General features: G+C 45.6%; 3 protein-coding genes across 13 annotated transcripts in view; 1 reads left to right on the top strand and 2 right to left on the bottom strand.

The window, feature by feature from the left end:
- NUP88 (nucleoporin 88) overlaps positions 1-1,207 on the bottom strand; it is a 33,234-nt gene extending 32,027 nt beyond the window's left edge. For 2 of the 5 annotated variants that reach the window (XM_032268810.1, XM_032268811.1), the window contains exons 1-2: positions 1,122-1,205; positions 183-749 (exon numbers count right to left, since the gene is read on the bottom strand). In XM_032268810.1, the coding sequence (XP_032124701.1) occupies positions 183-479 (297 nt within the window). In that variant the 5' untranslated portion in view covers positions 480-749; positions 1,122-1,205. Of the gene's footprint in view, positions 1-182; positions 750-1,121 lie in introns of all 5 variants that reach the window. The other 3 variants (XM_032268812.1, XM_032268813.1, XM_032268814.1) reach the window with 3 other exon arrangements.
- RPAIN (RPA interacting protein) lies at positions 1,130-13,959 on the top strand. Of its 7 annotated transcripts, none has more exons than XM_032268819.1 (7): positions 1,250-1,406; positions 2,413-2,583; positions 3,866-3,926; positions 7,418-7,529; positions 7,676-7,739; positions 9,241-9,381; positions 13,616-13,959. In XM_032268819.1, exons 1-7 carry the CDS (start codon positions 1,326-1,328, stop codon positions 13,643-13,645), a joined length of 660 nt encoding a protein of 219 aa, XP_032124710.1. In that variant the 5' UTR covers positions 1,250-1,325; the 3' UTR covers positions 13,646-13,959. The 7 variants fall into 7 exon arrangements, 5 of the variants coding, with proteins under 5 accessions (XP_032124714.1, XP_032124710.1, XP_032124709.1 ...); XM_032268818.1 differs by having other exon boundaries at positions 7,619-7,739; XR_004265541.1 differs by lacking the exon at positions 7,418-7,529.
- On the bottom strand, positions 13,856-21,237 carry C1QBP (complement C1q binding protein). The gene is made up of 6 exons (XM_032268824.1): positions 20,896-21,237; positions 20,181-20,331; positions 16,681-16,774; positions 14,753-14,848; positions 14,374-14,496; positions 13,856-14,246 (listed from the first exon to the last, which is right to left on the bottom strand). Exons 1-6 carry the CDS (start codon positions 21,134-21,136, stop codon positions 14,097-14,099), a joined length of 855 nt encoding a protein of 284 aa, XP_032124715.1. The 5' UTR covers positions 21,137-21,237; the 3' UTR covers positions 13,856-14,096.
- Between the last annotated feature and the right edge of the window lie 1,687 nt (positions 21,238-22,924).

Below are 22,924 nucleotides of genomic sequence, written 5' to 3'. Positions count from 1 at the left end.
ATGGCCCTTTCCCTGCTCGCAGAGTCCCAGGCCGTAAGCATCTAGAGATCCTTAGCCCCGCGACCGCGACTGGCAGTGTCGGAGTCAATCCGCTGGAACGCCTGCCACGACATGAAAGGAACGACAAAAAAAACTACTTCAGATCCCAGTGAGGGTCACTTCCAAGAACAGCTCGGCAGTACCTGGTACTGGGACAGGGCGGGCTCTTCACCGCCGCCGCTGGGGCCCCGAAGGCGAACGACTAAAAAAGAGCTGTCTTCTCCGTCCCACAGGAAGAGCTCTCCGCCGAGGCCAAAGACCATGTTTCTCGTCAGCAACTGCGACGGCGGCGATGAAGGTAATGACGAAGAAGCTGGTTTCTCAACTTCGGCTGGGCTCTGGTTTTTCAGTCCCTCCCGAAGCCGCAAAAACACGACATGGTTAGGAAGCCAGGTCTGCCACAGGTCGCCGTCGCCCACAGGGCCCTCAACAGCCGCCATCTTAGTACAGCGGCTCCCCTCGCTCCAGTTGCTCAGCCCGCCGATGAGCGCAGCCAGTCCGCGGCCGTCCACTCACAGCTTCGGCCAATCACCGAGCAGCCGGCCCGGAAGCTCGAGAGGCTCGTGTCAGAGGAGGGGTGAAAGCGAGGCCAAGCCCATCAGGCAGCGGTGTCGCCAAGGGAAAGCCAATCACCAGCTGAGCATTATTTCTGAAGCCCAAGGGGGCGGGACGAGAAGTCAACAGAATGGTGGTTGCTCGAGGTTTCGCACCTGGGGAGAGACAGACTTGTGTACCTAATTGCCTATTGGAAACCTCCATCTGGGTAAACCCAGGCATCCAGAAGTTTCTTTCAAGACTTGGGCCGGGCGCATTGGCTCACGCATGTAATCCCAGCACTTTAGGAGGCCACGGCGGGTGGATCACGAGGTCAGGAGTTCAAGACCAGCCCATCTCTACCAAAAATACAAAAAAATGAGCCGGGCATGGTGGCAGGCGCCTGTAATCCCAGCTACTCGGGAGGCTGGGGCAGAGAACTGCTTGAACCCGAGAGGCGGGGGTTGCAGTGAGCCAAGAACGCGCCACTGCACTCCAGCCTGGGAGACAGAGCGAATCTAAAAAAAAGAAAAAAGAAAAAGACTTACCTCCTCCCTCACTGCAGGTTGGGCTGGCCTCACACGTTTCGCTTGAATGCTTAAATGCGTTTCCACGTGGGGTCAGCCTGTAAGACAACACTTCCCAGAATACCCTGCGATCCAAGCGGGGTCAACGCCCGAAAACTACAACTCCCAGGGGTCTGTGTGCCGCAAGGGGGCGGGGCTTGCGCCGGTGTCACCCGAGAAGAGGCGATGGCGGAGTCGATGAGGTCTCCGCGCCGCTCACTGTATAAACTGGTGGGCTCGCCGCCTTGGAAAGAGGCTTTTCGGCAGGTGGGTGTTTGGGCCGTGGACACTATCCCAGTCTGGCCCGGCTACCCCCGTCTTCTCTGCCTTTGCCTTAGTCCTGCTCTCTGGAGCAGGCGCCGGAGCGCCTGGCGGCTAGTGGGAGCGGATCTCAAACCCAGGCCTCCTGACTGGAGTGTGGGATTAGCCTGGGTCGGCCCAGTCCTAGAAAGCCTTGGTTTTGGATTCAGTTTTGTTTTAAATTTGAGTGTGGTCATGACATCACCCTTTGCACCTCTGCAATAAGACTATCTACTGTTGCTGCGGAGGTGGCCACCGAGAGAGGTACTTTGTAGACGTTCGTCTTGTGAGGTAAAGATGATTTCTACTCTGGAGAGTAGTAAACCGAGGCTTAGAAGAACGCTCCACCTCAGTTCTGGCCTCTCCTGAACAGTGTGGTTGCTAGTAAGTAATGTTATCCAAGCAAGTAAGCCAACGCAAGAAAGACAGCAGATACAGCAGAGTTTCTCAGCCTTGACAATGGACATTTTGAGGGAGATGTTTACTTGTTGTGGAGGGCTGATTAAGCCACATCTCTAGCCTCTACCCACGAGATGCTAATAGTCCTACAACTAGAATTGTGACAACCAAAAATGTCTCCAAGCATTGCCAAATGTTCTTGGGGGACAAAACTCCCTGAGTTCAGAAACGCTGTTGTGCAGGAAGGCCGTTACCACAGCCACGTCTAGAGTAGCAAGAATTTGGAAGGAATGTAAATGTTCTGTAATAGGACATTGGATGCTGAGATACTATGTACATGACCATTAAGGAAACTGGCACTGAAGATAGAATAAAAAATATGGTTATCTGTAAATACATGTACAAAGCATTGTAATTGTATGTATCTCTACAGAGGAATACGCAAAAATAACACTAGTTAGTAGTGTGGTTGAAATTTTGTGTCTGTAAACTTTCTTTATTTTCCCAACTAATGTAAGAGTGTTTTTTAAAAGTAGAAATGCTTTTTTTTCTCCTCATCTTGCTCTTTTCCAAGAGATGCCTGGAGAGAATGAGAAACAGCCGGGACAGGGTCCTAAACAGGTACCGCCAGGCTGGAAGCAGTATGCCAGGGAAGGCTCAGAACACCTTTCTAGTGCAAGAGGTGATGGAAGAAGAGTGGAATGCTTTGCAGTCAGTGGAGAATTGTCCAGAAGACTTGGCTCAGGTCAGGCTGGGCTGTGTGTTTTCAGGGAGGGGGACTACACTATGAAGAACTGTTGGGTCCTCTTTTACTTGTTTATTCCAGTCTTCTAAACCCACCACCTCCTACCCTCATTTAGAATTTGACAGCTTTTAACCCAGGCTTTTCTTAATATTAGAAAATTAATTACCCTTAATATTAGACTTGTCTAGATGAATTGTTATGAAATACCAGACTGTAGACCTGTTCATCACTGCAATCTCATCATCTATGAAACTAAAAAGAAATTTCACTTCTTGCCTCTACCCTTGGGCATAGACAGGAATCTTTTTCTTTTTCTTTTTTTTTTTTGTCTTGCTCTGTCACCCAGGCGGGAGTGCCATGGCATGATCTTGGCTCACTACAACCTCTGCTTCTCGGATTCAAGCAATTCTCCTGCCTCAGCCTCCTGAGTAGCTGGGATTACAGATGTGTGCCACCATGCCTGGCTAATTTTTTTTCTATTTTTAGCAGAGAAGGGGTGTCACTGTATTGGCCAGGTGGGTCACAAACACCTGACCTTAAGTGATCTGCCCACCTCAGGAATCCCTTTCTAAAAAGGTCTCCAGACACTTTCTGATTCTAATCTCAGCCAGCATTGGGAGCCATGTGTGGAAAGGAAACCATTTATAGTGTTTCAGGAAGAGCACTGGACTGGAAGTCAGGAGTTCCAGAATTCAAATCCTGGTTTGGCTACTGACTCAACTTCAATCTGCCTCTTTGAGGTTTAGTTTTCACATTTATAAAATGGAGAAGATAATGTTGTAAGCATTGTAAAGACTATGTAAGAAAATGTGGGCAACTATTTGAAACCATCAACGCACTGTGTAATAATGATGCATTATTCAGTGGCTTTTATGTGTTCTACAATACACCAATGTTTGCCATATAGCACCACCATTAGTACTCGCAGTAACTCTTTCAGATAGATTTTATTCCCAATTTACAGAGGCCAAAACTGAGATTTGCAGAGACTAGGAACTTTTCCTGTGGTTACATAGCCTTGGAAGAATATGTATTTAACTACTACCCTGTATCATCTCTCCAAAATTGGGTGCCATTATTTTGTCACTGGGTAGTTGGATCATTTGTTGATGACTTCTCAGCATGACAACATTACCCCACTGTCAGCATATTCTGCAGGAGGACTGGACTGATTTTGTCCAGTAAATCTAGGTTCTTCAAGCCAGCCTCCAAGTATGAATCACTGTGGGGCTTAGTTGGTTATTAATACTTCAATTTCTGATACCTCCACTTTCTCTTCCAGTTGGAGGAGCTGATAGACATGGCTGTGCTGGAGGAAATCCAACAGGAGCTGATTGAGCAAGGTAAACCCTAAGAGTAGTCCTTCCTTACCTAAATGTAGCTACCAGAATGCTGTGACCTTTCCTTCAATCAGGATTAGTTCATAAGTCCCCTTTGTTTACTTCCATCAGTCAAGTATCCAAAAGGTTTCTTTTGTATTCTGATGTCTTGGGTGTCTATCTTCCCAATAATAAGGGTCTCCAGGGTGCTAGGCTTTGTGCTGTGAACTTCTCATTTAATGACACTTTTCTCCATGTGACTATCCAGGAGTAACATAGTAGTATTAGAATAGAAGGTGGTGTTCTCATGCAGATCATACAGCTAGTAAGTGGAGGAGATGGGAAGCAAAATGAGTTGTGTGAATCCAGTTCTCATGTTTATTCTACCATCCTGCCTCTCTATTAATGGGTTAATAGTTCGCTGACAGTGGTGGCTTATGCCTGTAATCCCAGCACTTTGAGAGGCTGAGGCAGGAGTACTGCTTGAGGCCACTTCAAGACCACCATGGGCAATATAACAAGACCCTGTCTCTACAAAAATAAAAAAAACACAGCTGGGTGTGGTAGCACATACTTGTAGTCTCCTTCAGCCAGAAGGCTTAGGCAGGACATCACTTGAGCCCAAGAGTTTAAGGTTACAGTGAGCTATACAGGTATTGATCGACTTACAACCTATGCAACTTATGACCATTCGACTTTACGACCACAATCGCTAGCCACGACTGCCCCACGTCTGGCAGCGCAAACGTTGCCCAGCTGGGCGTACGACAGTGCAGACCAGCTTCTGGCAGCACTACCATCTCTGCCCGCGTGCACCATTTCAACTGTACATATAGCCTACTCAACTTACGACCAAATCGTGTTATGACCGGTCCACGGTCCCGACCGTGGTCGTAAGTCAAGCACTAGCTGTAATTGTACCACCTCACTCCAGCCTGGCTGACAGAGTGAGATCCTGTCTCTTAAAAAAAAAAAAAAAAAAGCAACTTGCCACCTTACAAGATGCAGTGACAGTACATGGTCAGATCCCCTGACCTGTTCATTTTAAGTGCTGCATTCTCTATTAACTCCTCAGGGCCTTGTGAGCATTGACTCCTTGAGGTAGGTGTCCGTAGCACTGTGTAGATAGCATAATTTTGTGCCTTATATAGTTAAGACATTTATTCCATGTAGCCCTGATTTGAATAGGGCTTTTTTTGTTTTTTGAGACAGGGTCTTTGCCCAGGCTGGCATGCAGTGGCGAGATCACGGCCCACTGCAGCCTTGACCTCCTGGGCTCAAGTGATTTTCCCACATCAGCCTTCTGAATAGCTGGGATCATAGGCATGTGCCACCACCCCTGGCTAATTTTTTTTTTAGCTAAAGATGGTAAAAACAAGACAAAAAATTATTTATTTTTTTGAGACAGGTTCTTGCTGTGTTGCCCAGGCTGGAGTGCAGTGGTGTGATCATGGCTCACTGTGGCTTCATCCTCCTAGGCTTAACCAATCCTCCCATCTTAGCCTCCTGAGTAGCTGGGACTGCAGGTGTGCACCACCATGACCAGCTAACTTTTTTATTTTTTATAGAAACAGGTCTCACTCTGTTGCCCAGGCTGGTCGCAAACTCCTCCCCAGTCTCAAGTGATCCTCCCATCTCAGCCTCCCAAAGTGTTGAGATGACAGGCATGAGCCAACATGCCTAGCCTAATTTTTTTTTTTTTTTTTTTTTTGTAGAGACAGGTCTTACTGTGTTGTGCAGGCTGGTCTTGAACACCTGGACTCAAATAATCCTACCTCAGCCTCCCTAGCTATTGGGATTACAGACATGAGCCATGGCTCCCAGCCTTAGGCTTCCTTTTGATGATCTGTAAAATGGAGATAATATCCTCTAAGTTTGTTGTAAGGCTTAAACAACATGTGTAGAAGACTTAGTGCATTGCCTGACACACAGAGAGCTTTCAATAATCAACAGCTATTATGGTGAGGCAAGAGCACATACTGTTGAGTCACACCTCTAAGATTCACTTGGCTTTACCACTTTAATTTGTGTGGGACTGAGCAAAGCACTTAATTTCCCTGTGCCTCAGTTTCTTCACTTTTGAAATAAGGACAATAATAGTGAAGAATATGTACATATGTAACATATGTAAGGTACTTAAAATAGCATTTGACACGTAAGTGCCATGCAAGTGTTAGTTGTTATGACTGCTGCTGTTGATTCCAGTTAGACTATAAATTCTTTAACTTATCATCTTTTTAAATTGATTTTCCCTTTCCCCCACCTACAAAATCTATCTGAGTGGTGAAACATAAGACTCACCAAATGTTTATTTGGGGGCATATTTAACTGATAAATCTGAAGTGACAAGGATTTACTGTGTTGTGCTTACTTAGCCATAAGGAACATTCTAAAGCAGAGGTTGACAGACCTTTTAAGAGCCAGATAGCAAATATTTTACTTTACAGACCACGTGGTGGTCTCTGGCACAACTTCTCAACTCTTCTGTTCTAGTGGAAGAGCAGTTATAGTCACTACATAAACAAATAAGCGTGGCTGTAGTTTTTTGACCCCTTCCCTAATAACTAGACTGTCAGCTCAACAAGGACAGGACAGTCTTTTTCATCTTTGTGCCCCCTGTGACTAGCACATACTAGGTACTGTTGAATGTTTGCTGAGTGAATGAGCACACAGATTCTGAACTACACAGATTTCAAGTATGTGGACATACTTAGAAAACAGATCACTTTTGATTCAGCAGGGTTGTCCTGGCATCAGAAATCAGTTCTTTCTCCTTTTTTTTTTTTTTGAGACGGAGTTTTGCTCTCGTTACCCAGGCTGGAGTGCAATGGCGCGATCTCGGCTCACCGCAACCTCCGCCTCCTGGGTTCAGGCAATTCTCCTGCCTCAGCCTCCTTCTTTCTCTTTTTTTTTTAAACACATAGTCTTGCTCTGTTGCCCAGGTGGGAGTACTATAGCGCAATCTCCACTCACTGCAACCACCAACTCCCGAGTTAAGCATTTCTCCTGCCTCAGACTCCCGAGTAGCTGGGATTACAGGTGTGCACCACCACGCCCAGCTAATTTTTTGTATTTTTTAGTAGAGATGAGGTTTCACCATGTTGGCCAGGCTAGTTTGGAACTCCTGACCTCAAGTGATTTGCCTGCCTTGGCCTCCCAAAGTGCTAGGATTACAGGCGTGAGCTACTGCGCCTGGCCAGCCGTCAGTTCTCTTTGTCAGCTTTCTTTAGTTGCCTGTAGGACCCTGATATTCCATATGCTCCTATGGCCTCTGGAGATGTGTGTGAAAATTGTCTTCTTGTGTCTTAGCCTACTTCTTGTGCTCACAAAAAGGGACAGAGAGGAGGGAGAGGGATTCAACAATCCAGGCTGAGAGCAGTAAAAACTAGTACTGGTATTGTGGTTTTGCCCAAATATTTCCCTTGTGTGATGGAAGCCTTTGGAAGTGAAGCTTAGAATTAAATACAGGGCAACCTGAAGCATGGTGAAGCACTCCAATTGCCTTTGCCTTGCAGAGCAGTCCATCATCAGCGAATATGAGAAGAGCTTGCAGTTTGATGAAAAGTGTCTCAGTGTCATGCTGGCTGAGTGGGAGGCAAACCCACTCATCTGTCCTGTATGTACAAAGTAAGAGTTAAAACCTTTTCAGCATTATTCATTCCCATTCCCCACTCTTAAGTGAGTGGCATTTTCCCCCACATTTGTTGCCTGAAAAGGTTTGAAGATCCAGGTCTGGTGGCCATGATGCTCTGGGATCCTAATTCTGCTTCTAGGTACAACCTGAGAATCACAGGCGGTGTGGTCGTGTGTCAGTGTGGCCTGTCCATCCCATCTCATGTGAGTGTTCCACACAGGTTTTGTGACCCTTCTTCCCACATATATCACTTTCTTGAAGATCCTCCAGGGCTGGCTTGGAGCCCATTGTGTTTATTTCTTCCCAATTTTATGTTCAGTGGTGTCACATTGACAGCTTCAAATCAGCCATGGTGAGAATATATACAGCATGAAAATTGGCAAACAGTACACATCAGGGCTTTTAGGGCCCTGGAGAGCCACCACTGCTTGTTTTTTATGGAGACCTCAGCTTAGAATTGGAAATGCCTGTATCTGATGTTCCATAAAAATTTTCTATATATGAAGCCATACCCAATTCAGGATTTAAGTTTCAGTAATCTTAAAATACAGAAGGAGCCTTTTTATCTGGCATGTGTGGACTGAGTGCAAATTTGCCAGTTAATTGAGCAGTTGGTTAAAGAGGCAAATTATAAAAATAAAATGTTTTATGGAAAGTTTCAAACACATAAATTTATTTGACAGCCTTTGAGTGTGGCTCTGCTGGTTGGAGAGCTGAGTCACGGGTTTTATCTTTATTTTATTTGAGACAGAGTCTTACTCTGTTGCCCAGGCTGGAGTGCAGTGGTGCAATCTTGGCTCACTGCAACCTCTGCCTCCTGCGTTAAAGCAAATATTCCTGTCTCAGCCTCCTGAGTAGCTGGGATTACAGGTGTGTGCCACCACACCCGGCTAATTTTTGTATTTTTTTTTCTTTCTTAATTTTTGCATTTTTAATAGAGATGGAATTTCACCAATACAAACTCCTGACTCAGTTAATCCACCCACCTTGGCCTCCCAAAGTGCTGGGATTACAGGTGTGAGCCACCAAGCCTGGCTGAGTCACCTTTTTTACATAACCAACTCCTATAATACATAGTCCGGAGTTTCCAGTTTTAATTCCATAAAGTGGATCAAGCTGCTGAGTATACAACTTTGGAATTTTTCCTCCTCATCATTTACCTAATTCTATAGCTCTTTTTCTTTTTTATAAAGCAGCTCATCTTTCAGAGTGTTTTTATAAGAATAAGTGGAAAGAATAACTTTCCACTTATTCTTATAAAAATAAAACTTCATTATTCCCCTGTATCATTGATTTACTTAATAAGTAATGTTATTGAGTTACAGTAGCAAGTTCAAGTAACCCAAGCAGATCTGGGAGCAAATACTAATAGTTGTTGGTAAGGATGCACTCAGCTAGTAAGGGCAGAGGCAGAGGGAGGCTGGAAAGTAGTCTGCATCTCTGATTGTTCTTCCTGCCATGTGTGGCTGTCAGTGTGTTTTACAGCAGGAGTAGAGGGCATTGGTTCATTTGGAGAGGCAGTTAAATGGAGATTGGTTAGGAGATCTTCTTGGTACAGTCATGGACCCAAGAGTATCTATCCTTAAGCCTCCAAAGAAGCCATCACAGTGAGCCACAGTTACATTGGTTGGCATAAGGAGTGAGGATTTTCAATCTGTTGGCTATCAAGTCACTAAGATGAGGTTGAACTTTTTTATTTTGTAGTCTTCTGACTTGACAGAGCAGAAGCTTCGTGCCTGTTTAGAGGGTAGTATAAATGAGCACAGTGCACATTGTCCCCACACACCTGAATTTTCAGTCACTGGAGGAACAGAAGAAAAGTCCAGTCTTCTCATGAGCTGTCTGGTAAGCCTCTCATGGGACCCAGACTGTGGTGGGGTCTGTGGTTGGTTTTATTTCCATCTTGATAGAAGTAATGGCCTAGAAACAGGCAAATGTTTAATGCAGTTTATTCTCTAAGGAATTTACTTGCATAGAAAAGTGAAGGTAACAAGTCATTTCAACTCAAAGGCCAATCATTCTCTGAAACGAGAAGGGAAGATGCAGCATAGGATCATGACAAGAGGATTGGTCTGGGAGTTAGGACACCCGGCTCCACACCTGCTCTTGTTAGATCAGCAGTGGTGATTTTGGATTCAGCTGGTAATTTCATAGTCAGAAGACCTAGATAGGCCATACTGGCACCACTTTTGCCAAAGGAAACAGGGCAGAAAGCATAGCAGGGAAGCATTAGGTTTGGCTGTCAGCAGAGTTTTCACAGAGGTCTAAGGGCTAGTCACTAGCCTGAGTGACAGCTGAGGTGTGAGGGACAGAAAGACAAGTGGGTATGGGAACCACCTGTCTTGGAAGTCTTAAGCATGCTATAGGAACAAGTATCTCTTATAATCACGTAACATATATGTATATGTATGTGTATATATATATCCACACAAACATACATAAAATCAATAGGATATATGTTATTATTATTGCTTTTTGGTCCCAGGGGAATTTAGGGATTAGGAGCATGCTGTACTTTAGGAAGTTTATAGCCATGGCCTTCTACTGCATATTTAGAATTCCTTCATGGCCCTCTCATTCCAAATGCAATTAACTTATAGGGGTCATTTTTATTATAAGCAGCACTGCCTAGTAACACAGCCATTTCACCTTTATCAAGTTTCTTCCATAGGTATTTAATTCTACTCATTCATTAAAAAAAAATTAACTGAGGACTTATTAAAATTCAGAAATAAACATCTCTCACAGAGCTCAAGTCTTGGGTTGGTAATAAGAGAACAGAATAAACAGGCAGTACTCCTGGAGAGCTGTAGAGGGAGGGCTTTTGGGAGTTCAGAGGAGGGTAATGTCACTTACAGTGATACCTTCCTGGAGGAGGCATTTAACTTGCCCTTAAAACATGGAATCTATCTGGACAGACACGGAGATCTGGCGAGTTGTAGGGTTAGAGCTTAAGTGGAAGATCCCTACATGAAGAACAAGGTAGAGAAGCAGGAAACTGGAGTGTATACAAAGAGCATCTTGTTCTGCTTAGCTGGAGCATTAGGTTCATGAGGGAGAGGGTAGTTCCTGTTAGGAATAGGAAACAGATTCAGAGGAGTGAAGTAATTTGGCCGGAATTTTACTACTAAGTGATAGAGCTGGTATTAGATCCCCGATCTTTCTGGTTCCAGTGTCCCTGCTGTTTCCTGCTCCAGGCTCAGGCCTTGGTGGAAGGATGCCGTTTTCCATCAGCTTGTATGGAAAGAAACATAGTAGATGAAAGTTCAAATGAAACCCCTTACTACTTCCTGTTGACTACAGGCATGTGTTCCCCTCTGTCCCAGCTACCCAGCGCTGGTTGCAGACGTTCGAATATGCAGGTGCTTTCAGGCTTCTGTGCTGTTTATTCTGTTCTGTCTGAATGCCTTTGACTCCTCCCCCTCCATTTAAGGATCATTTGCACAGATATTTATTGAGCACTACAATAGGCCATGTACTTCATTCAGCCTGATTCCTCACATGGAATTGGCCAGTCTTGGCCAGGCATGGTGGCTTGTCTATAATCCCAGCACTTTGGGAGGCCAAGGCGGGCAGATTCCTTGAGGTGAGGAGTTCAAGACCAGCCTGGCCAACATGGTGAAACCCCATCTCTACTAAAAATACAAAAATTAGCCGGGCGTGGCAGTGGGTGCCTGTAATCCCAGATACTTGGGAGGCTGAGGCAGGAGAATTGCTTGAACCTGGAAGGTGGAGGTTGCAGTGAGCTGAGATCACACCACTGCACTCCAGCCTGGGTGACAGAGTGAGACTGTGTCTCAAAAACAGAACTGATGGCCAGGTGCGGTGGCTCATGCCTGTAATCCCTGCACTTTGAGAGGCCGAGGTGGGTGGATCATCTGAGGTCAGGAGTTTGAGACCAGCCTGGCCAACACGATGAAACCCCGTCTTTACTATAAAAAATTAGCCAGGCATGGTGGTACACGCCTGTAATCCCAGCTACTTGGGAGGCTGAGGCAGGAGAATCGCTTGAGCCTGGAAAGCAGATAAAGTGGAGGCTGCGGTGAGTGGATATCTCACCATTGTACTCTAGTCTGGGCAGCAAGAGCAACACCCCCCGCCCTTTTTTTTTTTTTTAAAAAAGTCCAGTTCAGGAGTCCATTCCTTTGGAGTCTGTTACCATTCTCAGTAAACCTAACGAGGGCTGGCAGAGGGGAATTGGCTGGTCTCTCCTTGGGCTTCCACTGTACCTTATGCCGTGTCACCTATAACAGTGTTGCAGTTACTGCTCCTCTTTGTCGATACGGACAAAGATACAAAGATACGGACCTTTGAGGGCAAGGTCCGTATCTTTATTTTTACTCCCTGTGCTCGGCATATATTAATAAATAGGTGCTTAATATGCTTGTACAAATGAGTTAAGGTGAAGGGAGGAGAGCTGAAGACGCACAAGTAGATGGTTTTGGCTTCTGCCTTCTTGGTAAGGTGAACAAGTGAGTCATCCACACAGATTATAATGATGTCTGGAGCTCTTTAAGTATGAAAGTCCAAATGCTGGGGGGTATGAGAAGGGCAATTAGAGTAAGTGGAAGACTGCCTAATTGCTGAGTGTACAGCTTCAGCTCAGCATATACTTGTTATGGACCCCAGTTATCCACTCACCTAACTGTCAGTGCTGTGGCCCAGAGCAGCAGTAAAGCCAAGTGGGTACTGAGGTTTGGGAGGTGAGTGCTAGGCAACAGTCCTGGAGATCGTAGTTGGCAGTGTGAGCTCTGGGGTGGAAAGGGAGACCATTGTTGGTTAAGTCGGGGGAGGTGGGGGGTCACAGCAAACACGAGAAGCACAGCCAGGTGCTGTGGCTCATGCCTATAATCCCAGCACTTAGGAAGGCTGAGGTGGGTGGATCACTTGAGGCCAGGAATTCAAGACCCGTCTGGGCAACATGATGAAACCCCATCTCTACTAAAAATACAAAAATTAGCCAGGCATGGTGGCTCATACCTGTATTCCCAGCAACTCATGAGGGTGAAGTGGGACGATGGCTTGAGCTCAGGTGGCAGAGGTTGCAGCGAACTGAGATGATGGTATTGCGCTCCAGCCTGGGCGACAGGGAGATTATGGCTAAAAAATAAAAAAACAACAGGAGGGTAAGACAAAATTGTATTCTGTAGGTTCTGAGTTCAACATTTGGAAAGCTCTAGTTTCAGTGTGCCACTCAACCTTTGATTTTCACTTAAGGGGGAATCAAGGACCATTGGGTTAGAATTCAGTGAGGTCAGGGTGTAGGGTAGCTCAGCATAAATGTTGAGGACGTGTTGGAAGATAGATGAGGTGGGTTGCAGAAGATGGTGACATATTATAGGAATATTTCAGATGTGAATGTGCTCAGGTGGTGGTCATGGGGATGGAATATGCTAAACCACCTATTAGCAGGGCTATAGTGCCTTTTAGAGAAAGCCAAATATATTACCTGTGGAAGTGGTAAGAAACAAGGGTAACCCATTTATGCCTAGTGTTCCATTATTGAACACTAAACCTGTGGGAGTTATTGATGCCTTACTGCTCAAGGTCATCCCCAAGTTCTGATTTTTCACACAAAAAATTTGCATAAATGGGTTAAGGACAAACTGGATTCCTTAGCATATTGGTGGGCTGAGCCATCGAGGAATTGGGAGCCAGTTTTACACTCAGGTGCTTACTGTTATTACAAATCAAGGGGAAGACAGTTTTCTGCCTGTACTAATCATGCATGGTTTGTACCTCCCCTATGATACATACCTGCATGAATCTTGTGTAGATTAGGAGTCTCATCTTCCTGCTGGGCTTTAAAGGCCCCAGGCTATCAAGAGTTTGAATAGTCTTTCTGGTCACTGGTTTCCTGAGGGTAAGGATGTTTGATTAGTTCATCTACGGGATTTAATCTTAGCTTGAAGACTATATTGATGCTGATGGTTTCCAAGGCAGTTGTTTGTTTGAAGGTTGCAGGGCAGAGGCCCAGCAAAGCAAGAGGGGCAGTAGTCAGTGGCCTTCTTGACAAACGACACTAGTGATAACTGTCATGCCTAGAATACAATTTAATTATTTTCCTGTTTAAACCTAGGCTTGTGATACTTGGGCTGTGATCCTCTAGAGCCAGCTTGGAGTCACATCATTCTACCCAGCTGAAGACAACTCATTCCCTCCGAGGAGCCTTGTACATATAAATCTTTTATTTATAACTTATTTTGTATCGAAACTTCTCAGCAATACTGAATGAAAAGAAGAGACACCTTTTTCAGCATCTGTTCTTGGTTTTTTGTGATGCAGGTTGAAAGGGGAGGAACAGAAAAGACAAACTGCCTTGGAGGAGATAAACCAATTTTATTGTCTATTATGTTATACAAAAATCTACAAATAATAGATTTGTACAGAAAAAAAAGGTAATAAATGAGAGCGTAAAACATATATAATTTAAGTTTGGTATTTTTTTCCCCATGATATTAGGATGATAACCATTTCAAAGCATGTGTCTAGCTTCAGACTTGGATTTGTTCAATGGCCAAAGCCTGCCGTAAAACTATGGCTTTCAGTGTCTGTCTGCTCTACTTGCTCTTGACAAAACTTTTGAGGTCTTCAAGAAAAGTAATGTACTCCTGGTGCTCCAGGGCTGTGCTGAGCTCCACCAACTCATCTGCAAAAGTGTTGTCCACCCCTCGGTCCGCAAGGAAATCCATTAGGTGGTCATATAAGGCCTGCAAAGAACAACATTTACTAGTTAAAAGAAAATCTCTAATTTCCATTAAAATTCTTCTTTCTCTCCTTGAACTAGGACCCTCCCTTGCAAGGTCCAAAAGGTTCCCCCATTTATCAAGCACTCACCCAGTCCAGGGAATCTGTGTTGAGTGTATAATTGGTATCCTTCCATTCAGAATCGCCAGTGGACTGAAAGCTAACTTCCCTGATAGAGAAGATGTCACTCTCAGCCTCATCCTCTTGTCCAACCTGAGAAGAAATAGTATCTGGGGAAACTGAAGGGTTTTCCAGGGCAAGCCAGACTCATGCAAAGAAAGGGGGTCACTGACAGCATATCACTCATTAGGTTTTAACCCTCTTCCCTCACTGCATACCTCTCCCTCCCCTGGCTTTGCTGGTCTAAGCTAGAAAATCTTTAAATGTCTGCTAAATGGGACAGGAAGTTCCCAAGAGACACGCTGTGTTCCCCAGGAGTACCATGGGGCTAGCACTCCACCCTGCATACCTCATCTTCTGGATAATGACAGTCCAGCACAAGGGCCTTCTTGCCATCATTCTTTATAACTTCAACCACGAAATTGGGGGTTGACGTCAATTCAGGCTGGGAAAGGAAACAAGAAGTCAGTATATGCTATTGCTGGAAGGAGATGGATGCCTGGATCAGGGATCTCAGATAGTTCAGAGTGTCTGATGGCCACCACTGTTAGGATACAACGTAGCCATTTTAATAGTCTTATGTCATACTGTTCCCAAATGAAGAGCTTTATCTCTTCATAGCTCAGGCTTACGATCCCAACACTTTGGGAGGTTGAGGAGGGTGGTTCACCTGAGGTCAGTAGTTCAAGACCAGTCTGGCCAACATGCTGAAATCCCATCTCTACTAAAAATACAAAAATTAGCCAGGCGTAGTGGTAGGTGCCTGTAATCTCAGCTACTCAGGAGGCTGAGGCAGGAGAATCGTTGGAGCCTGGGAGGCAGAGGTTGCAGTGAGCCACGATCTTGCCATTACACTCCAGCCCAGGCTGATGACAGTGAGACTCCGTCTCCAAAAGAAAAAATAAATAAAAGGATACCAGCCTCAGCCATGTGCCAATTAACTGAGTTTCTATCAGTCCCTTAACATTCCAAGCCTTTTTCTCTACCCAGCCATGTGCCAATTAACTGAGTTTCTATCAGTCCCTTAACATTCCAAGCCTTTTTCTCTACCCATATACTGCAGAGCTTTCCTAAAGTTTCAAGATCTCTTTCTAGCTTGACTGTTCCAAGACTCTTCATAAGGGACCAGGGTCAAAGGCTGGGGAACCTGGTTAAATGGTCAAACTTATGGCTGAATAACAGCAGCAACTTTTCCTGATGGTGAGCTCTGGGAGCAGACTGGGTCCAATGTCAGGGAAATGATAGTTGGGGTGGCTGGGAAAGAAGCATACCAGAGAGCTATGCTGACCACACCAGGTCATGAAACAACACTGTATTGACGGCTGCTCTGGCAGAAGCTCTAGGGACTCTGTGGCCCTCATACTGGCTGGCTACTAGGCCGAGCACAGCACTTCTGAAAATGTTGGAAGAGGCTGGGCATGGTGGCTCACGCCTGTAATCCCAGCACTCTGGGAGGCCCAGGTGGGCCCAACACTTGAGGTCAGGAGTTCGAGGCCAGCCTGGCAAACATGGGGAAACCCCATCTCTACTAAAAATACAAATATTAGCTGGTTGTGGTGGTGCATGCCTATAATCCCAGGTACTCGGGAGGCTGAGGCTGGGGAATCACTTGAACCTGGGAGGTGGAAGTTGCAGTGAGCAGAGATTGCATCACTGCACTCTGGGCAACGGAGTGAGATCCTGTCTCAAAAAAAAAAAAAAAAAAAAAAAATCTCCCTATCATGGGAGAGGTTGAGACCATTTCATATCCTTTCCATTAAGAGAACACTGTCCTCACTTCACCTACTTGATTGTAAAAAAAAAAAAAATAAATAAAATAAAAATAAATAAATAAATAAAAAGAGAATACTGGCCAAACTACTAAGCCTGAGCTGGCAGACAGCAACATATTGAGTCCCTGGGAAAAGACAGAAAAGGGAGCCACAGTGCTGCTAAAGCTGGTCAGAAACCACTGATTCCTCCTGCCTCAGTCTCCTGCATAGCCGGAACCACAGTCATGTCGCCACCATGCCCAGCTATTTTTTTTTTTTTTTTTTTTTTAATGTTTGTAGAGGCAGGGTCTTGCCATGTTCCTCAGGCTGGTCTCAAACTCCTGGCCTCAAGGGATCTTTCCAGCTTGGCCTCCCAAAGTGCTGGGATTATAGGTGGGAGCCATGGGCCTGGCCTTAGAGGATTTTTTTTTTTTTTTTAGATGAACAAAGAAAAATGCTCCTCCTCTCAGCCCCAGGGACAGCCTGTCAGAACTTAGGTAAAAGCTAATTACAGTGTTAAGCTTACCTCCTGTTCTTCAACCTTCTGCCCTTTCGAGGGTTCCTCCCCACCATCAAATGTTGGTGGGATGCTGTTGTTAATGTTGAAAGTGACAGTGATTCTAAAAGGGCAAGAGACAACAGACAAGGCAGAGTTTTAACTGAGTAGGTTAACACATAAACATGAAGGTCTGCTACAGTTAAAAGGCCTATTGAAACAAAGTCTCTATCCTGGCTGGCTGAGTTTCATGCAGAACTTCAAAAAGGTTAGGTGCCTACCTCCAATCCCCAGTGACTTAGCAGGCTGGAAGTGTGCCTACTATGTGACAGCTGCTGGAAGCCAAGGCTGGCCTCAGTTTATCTCAGCGAAACAAGTCATGCATGCGTTACTCCCAACAGGCCAGTATCCCAGGGCTCACTGCCGTGTGTTGACTGGGCATCTCATGTCCATAGTCAGCAGACACTGCTCGCCCTGGTCTTTCCAGGGAACGCTTGGTAAAAGTAAGGACCTGAGAAGCTGGTGAGATGGAACAGGAGCCCCTTTAAGAACCTTCCCCCATCAGAAAATCTGCCCTGCAAGGAAAGGAAAGAGCAATGGAGGGTGAGAGCACCCTGGCCCCAGGAGGGGGATGCCTCACAAAGAACAAGGGCTGTAGTAAAGTCATTCTTCAGAGTACTTATGGGAAGTTATATCATCACAAAGCAGGCCAGAAAAACCAACTAATGACAATTTTAAGGTGCAAGAATCCACACATGACAAATCATGTTCCAAAGTTTGAGTCAAAATTCCTGAGGTTTAGAACATGATAGACCTAGCTGGGCGCGGTGGCTCACGCCTGTAATCCCAGCACTTTGGGAGGCCGAGGCGGGTGGATCACGAGGTCAAGAGATCGAGACCATCCTGGTCAACATGGTGAAACCCCGTCTCTACTAAAAAAAAAAAAAATACAAAAAATTAGCTGGGCATGGTGGCGCGTGCCTGTAATCCCAGCTACTCAGGAGGCTGAGGCAGGAGAATTGCCTGAACCCAGGAGGCGGAGGTTGCGGTGAGCCGAGATCACGCCATTGCACTCCAGCCTGGGTAACAAGAGCGAAACTCCGTCTCAAAAAAAAAAAAAAAAAAAAAAAAAAAAAAAAAAAAAAAAAAAAAAAGAACATGATAGACCTGCTGGACTACGCAACTTGGGCAGGGACCATTCAAGAGTACATTAAGTGCTGCCCCCTCGACTTGTGCTAACTAGCTGCTGTGCCATGAAGTTACTTTCCCATAGTAACAGTGGCAGTCCCAAGTCGACAAAAATCTATTTAATTCCAACTATGCTGACCAAGCTGAGCTCCTGGGCACAGAAATGCAATGATGTTCGCCAGAGTGTTGTTTTTAATGCCCCCAAATAGCTGTGAAAAGCTTGTGCAAATGGTCTTTAAATGAGATTACAGAAGACACAACTGACCTGTGTATGGGAAAAAACACACTATGCAATAGGCAAAAAGAATCAGGACCTTACTTCACACCATACTCAAAATGGATCGGAGACCTAAACTAAGCTAAAACTAGAAAACGCTTTGAAAAAAATAAGGCATCAATCTTCACAACCTTGGGTTAGGCAGTGGTTTCTTGGATGTGACACTAAAAAGCACAAGTTGGCCAGGCGCGGTGGCTCACGCCTGTAATCCCAGCACTTTGGGAGGCCGAGGCGGGTGGATCACGAGGTCAAGAGATCGAGACCATCCTGGTCAACATGGTGAAACCCCGTCTCTACTAAAAAAATACAAAAAAATCAGCTGGGCATGGTGGCGCGTGCCTGTAATCCCAGCTACTCAGGAGGCTGAGGCAGGAGAATTGCCTGAACCCAGGAGGCAGAGGTTGCGGTGAGCCGAGATCGCGCCATTGCACTCCAGCCTGGGCAACAAGAGCGAAACTCCGTCTCTTAAAAAAAAAAAAAAAAGCACAAGTTGCACTTGGTGAACCAGAAGCAAAGTAAAAAGTAAAAAAAGGCAAGTGACCAAAAAGAAACCGGTAAAATGAACTTCGTCAAAATTAGTAACTTTTGTGTCAGAGGACATTACCAAGAATGAAAAGAAAACCCACAAGATGGGATGTAATACTTGCAAATCATTAATGTGATAAGAGAATTATACCCAGAATAAACTAAAGAACTCTTAAAACCCAACAATTAAAAAGGTAAATAGGCTGGGCAGTGTGGCTCACATCTGTAATTGGAGCACTTTGGGAGACCAAGGAAGGTGGATCATGAGGTCAGGAGTTCAAGACCAGCCTGGCCAACACTAAAAAACAGAAATTAGCCAGGCATGCGCCTATAATCCCAGCTACTTAGGAGGCAGAGGTCGCAGTGAGCTGAGATCCTGCCACTGCACTCCAGCCTGTGTGACAGAGCAAGACTCTGTGGGGTAGGAGGAAAGCTACATATTGTATGATTCCGTTTATATGAAATGACCAAAAGAGGCAATCTATAGAGAAAGTAGCTTAGTGATTGCCTGGGGTGGCTAGACGGAGGAATCAGGAGTGACTGGGTGTTCTTTGGGGATGACAATAATGTTCTAGAATTAGGCAGTGGTATCTGATGCATAATTCTACGAGGACTAAGAAGCAATTTAATAAGCTTCAAAAAATGAGTAAATTTTATGACACATAAATTAAATCTCATTAAAGCGGTCACTTAAAAAAATAATTAAAGGCTGGGGGCAGTGGCTCACGCCTGTAATCCCAGCACTTTAGGAGGCCGAGGCGGGCAGATCATGAGGTCAGGAGATCAAGACCATTCTGGCCAACATGGCAAAACCCTGTCTCTACTAAAAATGCAGAACTAACCTGTAATCCCAACTAACTCAGGAGGCTGAGGCAGGAGAATCGCTTGAACCTGGGAGGCAGAGGGTGCATTGAGCCGAGATCATGCCATTGCACTCCACCAGCCTGGGCAACAAGAACGAAACTCCGTCTCCAAAAAAAAAAAAAAAAAAGTTATATATACCTCGTAAGGTCAATTATAAAAGAAATTCAATTTTAAAGCCCTGGAAGATGCTAAATGTTTATCTGTGTAATAAGATGATAGATAACTATTATGCAAAAAAAGTGTAAACACTTTAACAGTTAGCTTAGAAGGTGGGAGAGCTGCCTTAGGTCACAAATTCCCAACCTCTGATGGCAGCCCTGACTACAGTGTAACCCCATCCTGTTACACAGAAGTTACATGTTGCATTTTCACCCACTCCAGACATTAAGAGAGCAGGGTCCTACTTTGCTGGGGCTGTAAACCAGAGATCAATCTGATTCTGTCAGTACTTTTTTGTGTTCATTTTTGTCTCCTTAGTAACCAGCCCACAGCAAATTTGTGTTCAGTGAATCAACTATCTGGAACTTATGAATTTGTCCAAATGAATCCTTCACTCTCTTGAAAACCATTTATCAAAGTAGCCACACCTGAACTCAAGGCTCTTCTGGGGATGACCCACGACGGGTCTTGCAGTGTAATGGAGTTGGTGCCCTGGAATCCCCAGACCAGTACTTACGTTTCCCCGGCAACTTTCCGCACTAATTTAGCTTCTGTCCCATTCAGTTCCAGCTCCCAACCTCCAGACATCTTAGGGAGGGTTTTATGCTTCTGGATTTTTCTTTCCTCCTTAATTTCATCACTCAGGAAATCAACAAAAGCTTTGTCTCCTAGAAATCCAGATACATAAAAAGGGAAGCCAGTCTAAAACATAAAACTATTACCCAGGTTATTGTAACCAGAAATCTGGCCTGTTTCTAATATCTCTGCTATTATGGTTACTCTGGAAGCCTCAGTTTCCTTATCTGTAAAAATAACAAAATAGTATTGGGAAGCTAAGCTTGATTTTGAAAAAGTGACTTTCAACGCATTGCCACCTTCTGCTATAAAGCAGCAGAACTTCCAGCCATCCTCTTCCACTTGGCAAACGCTTTAACTATGCTATTTTCAATCACGACCTTGGGCCTTCCCAAAGGTCCACTTTCGAGAGACTAAGGCTAAGGATAAAGGTACCCTCAAATATTTATCTACCCCGTTCCAACAGAAAATGAAACTGGTGGAAAGGCGAGGTGGGGGAAACATGATCACACGTGGGCTTAACCCGCTGGTTGCCAACGAATGGAACAATGTCCCAGATCTCGGAGGTCGGTTGCAGGCCCCACTCCTGGTCTACGTTTTTCCTCCGTAGACCGCAAACCCCAACACCACCCCTGGCCCGCGTGCGTGAACTTCACCTTCGGTGTGCAGTGCGCCGCAGCCACAGCCGCAGGCGCAGGGCCCGCGAGGCCGCAGGAGGCCCGGCCGCTGCTCGGAACCCGCGCGCACGCTGAGCAGTCCGAAGGGCCGGGCCCACAGCCGGGGCGCCGGCTGCAGGAGCTGCCGGAATGGCGAAGCAGGCGAGGCGGGAGCCGCGGCGCGGAGCGCGGCAACGGAAGAGCCCAGCACACGGGGCAAGCAGCGTAGCAGCGGCAGCATCGCGGAGAGGACTGCGAACACGTGCAGACGCAAAGGACAACCCAGACCTAGGCGCCCCGCGACTTAGCCCGCCGCCGGAAGCCCCGCCCAGCCAGGAAGCGCTTCCCGCGCCGGCGCTCTGAAGACCTAAGGCCAGTGGGCGGAATCTCGCCCTCTGCTGGAAACCTCCGGTGCAGCCTGGGAAGCCTCTAGTTTTTTCCCGAGCTTTCTTGCTGCGTTAGCCGGAGTCCGCTGTCCGAAGCTGTTTAACTCCCCCTGGTGGCTGCTTACACATTTTCCACCTACTGTTCTCAAGGCACGCCAGGTTTTTGGGCTGCGTGGAATGCACTCGTCTCCACCAGGCTCTTACCAGACCCTTACACGGTCACTTTCCTCTAGGAGGCTGTGGGGGTGGGGGTGGGGTGTGTGTGTGTGTGTGTGTGTGTGTGTGTGTTTTCATCCACAGTTCCTGGCTCTTAACTCTCAGCCCTTGTTACAGTGTTCTGTGATAATGTTGGGTATGTTAGGCCTCAGAAAATAGAATCTCTCTCCGTCCTCCTGTCCTGCCCTTTCACCTGCCCCAAAGCAGGACTCTAATCTCCCCCTACATTTCTGATTGTGGGTCTTCAGTCTCTCCCCAGAGAAGGTCCCACCCTATACCCTGGGGGAAGAGATGCTGAAGTCCGGAAGCTTCCATAAAAACCCAAGAGGACAGGGTTTGGAGAGCCTCCGATAGCTAAACACATGGAGGTTCCTGGAGGGCTGTGGCCCTGGGACGGGAGCTTCTTCCCCATTCCCCACCCTGCTCATCTCCTTATCTGTATCCTCCGTCATATCCTTTATATCAAACTAGTAAATGTGTTTCCCTGAGTTCTGTGAGTGGCTCGGGTAAATTCATATAACCCAAAGAGGGGGTTCAGATTTAGATTAAGAACCAAGAATCCCACCTTCTCAGGATACACAGGACATACAAGCTACCAAGAAGGTATGGCTTACTAAGTCATGGTAAGACTAACAATATTTTCGAAACACTCCTGAGTCACAGGACACCTTTATAAGAAAAGAAAATATTTTCTAAGAATAATGGAAAAGAGATCCAAAAAACAAGCCACACACATCATGTACAAGATTAGTTTTTAATGGATTTGATCGTCAGGTGCAAACGAGCATTATGTACAAGGGCTTTCTGTAGTTATTTCTACACAAACAAAAGCCCGAACCTACATGATTTTTTCCCGCTCCCTCTAGTTACCAAGGAATGCTCTTAGATGCATGGCCTATTATCACACTGGTCTAAAAAAAAAAAAAAAAAAAAAAATGCATGGTCACAGTTCCAGGCAGTTCCTGGTAGCTGGATTTAGAGTTTATATATCACAGTACAGTACAGTACATAATCAGTTTTACCCACAGAGCAAAACTTGCTTCCATTCAGGCATCTCTTTGCAACTGGCAGCAATGCAGCATTAACGGTTTTTATCCAGGACCTGATGTTTGCAGTCCTGCTCCTTGTAGTGAAAAATGTGTTACTCTGGGTGTTGCACACTCCATGATTATTAGAAGGCAAACACCTGAGGCATGCAATCTGGGTGGAGTGCCTCTATTTACAAGAAGCTGCTGGGAGCTGGTGATTCTTCCAGATATGGGTTTCGTAGGTTGGCAAAGAGGTACCGCATCATCAGAGATTTTACCAATGGAAAAAGAGTAGAAGATTATATTGCAGTGTTATTGTGAAACATTTAACTTTCCTAAGTTTAAAGTGTACTATCCCCTGCAGCTCAATATAAACAATGATTTATTTCTTTGTAGGAA

The sequence above is a fragment of the Sapajus apella genome, unplaced genomic scaffold (genome assembly GCF_009761245.1).
Source record: "Sapajus apella isolate SASKATOON/1434 unplaced genomic scaffold, GSC_monkey_1.0 scaffold186, whole genome shotgun sequence".
In the NCBI taxonomy this organism is placed as follows: Eukaryota; Metazoa; Chordata; class Mammalia; order Primates; family Cebidae; genus Sapajus; species Sapajus apella.
Note: the sequence above shows the minus strand (reverse complement) of the source record. Positions and strands in the feature narration are given on the sequence as shown.

Coding starts and splice junctions, on each gene's coding strand:
- RPAIN (XM_032268818.1), top strand. CDS start 1,326: ATGGCGGAGTCGATGAGGTCTCCGCGCCGCTCACTGTATAAACTGGTG. Junction 3,927..7,417: donor ACAGGAGCTGATTGAGCAAG/GTAAACCCTAAG, acceptor TTTGCCTTGCAG/AGCAGTCCATCATCAGCGAA. Junction 7,740..9,240: donor GCCTGTCCATCCCATCTCAT/GTGAGTGTTCCA, acceptor TTTATTTTGTAG/TCTTCTGACTTGACAGAGCA.
- C1QBP (XM_032268824.1), bottom strand. CDS start 21,136: ATGCTGCCGCTGCTACGCTGCTTGCCCCGTGTGCTGGGCTCTTCCGTT. Junction 14,849..16,680: donor AGAAGGTTGAAGAACAGGAG/GTAAGCTTAACA, acceptor TTCCTTTCCCAG/CCTGAATTGACGTCAACCCC. Junction 14,247..14,373: donor ACACAGATTCCCTGGACTGG/GTGAGTGCTTGA, acceptor TGTTCTTTGCAG/GCCTTATATGACCACCTAAT.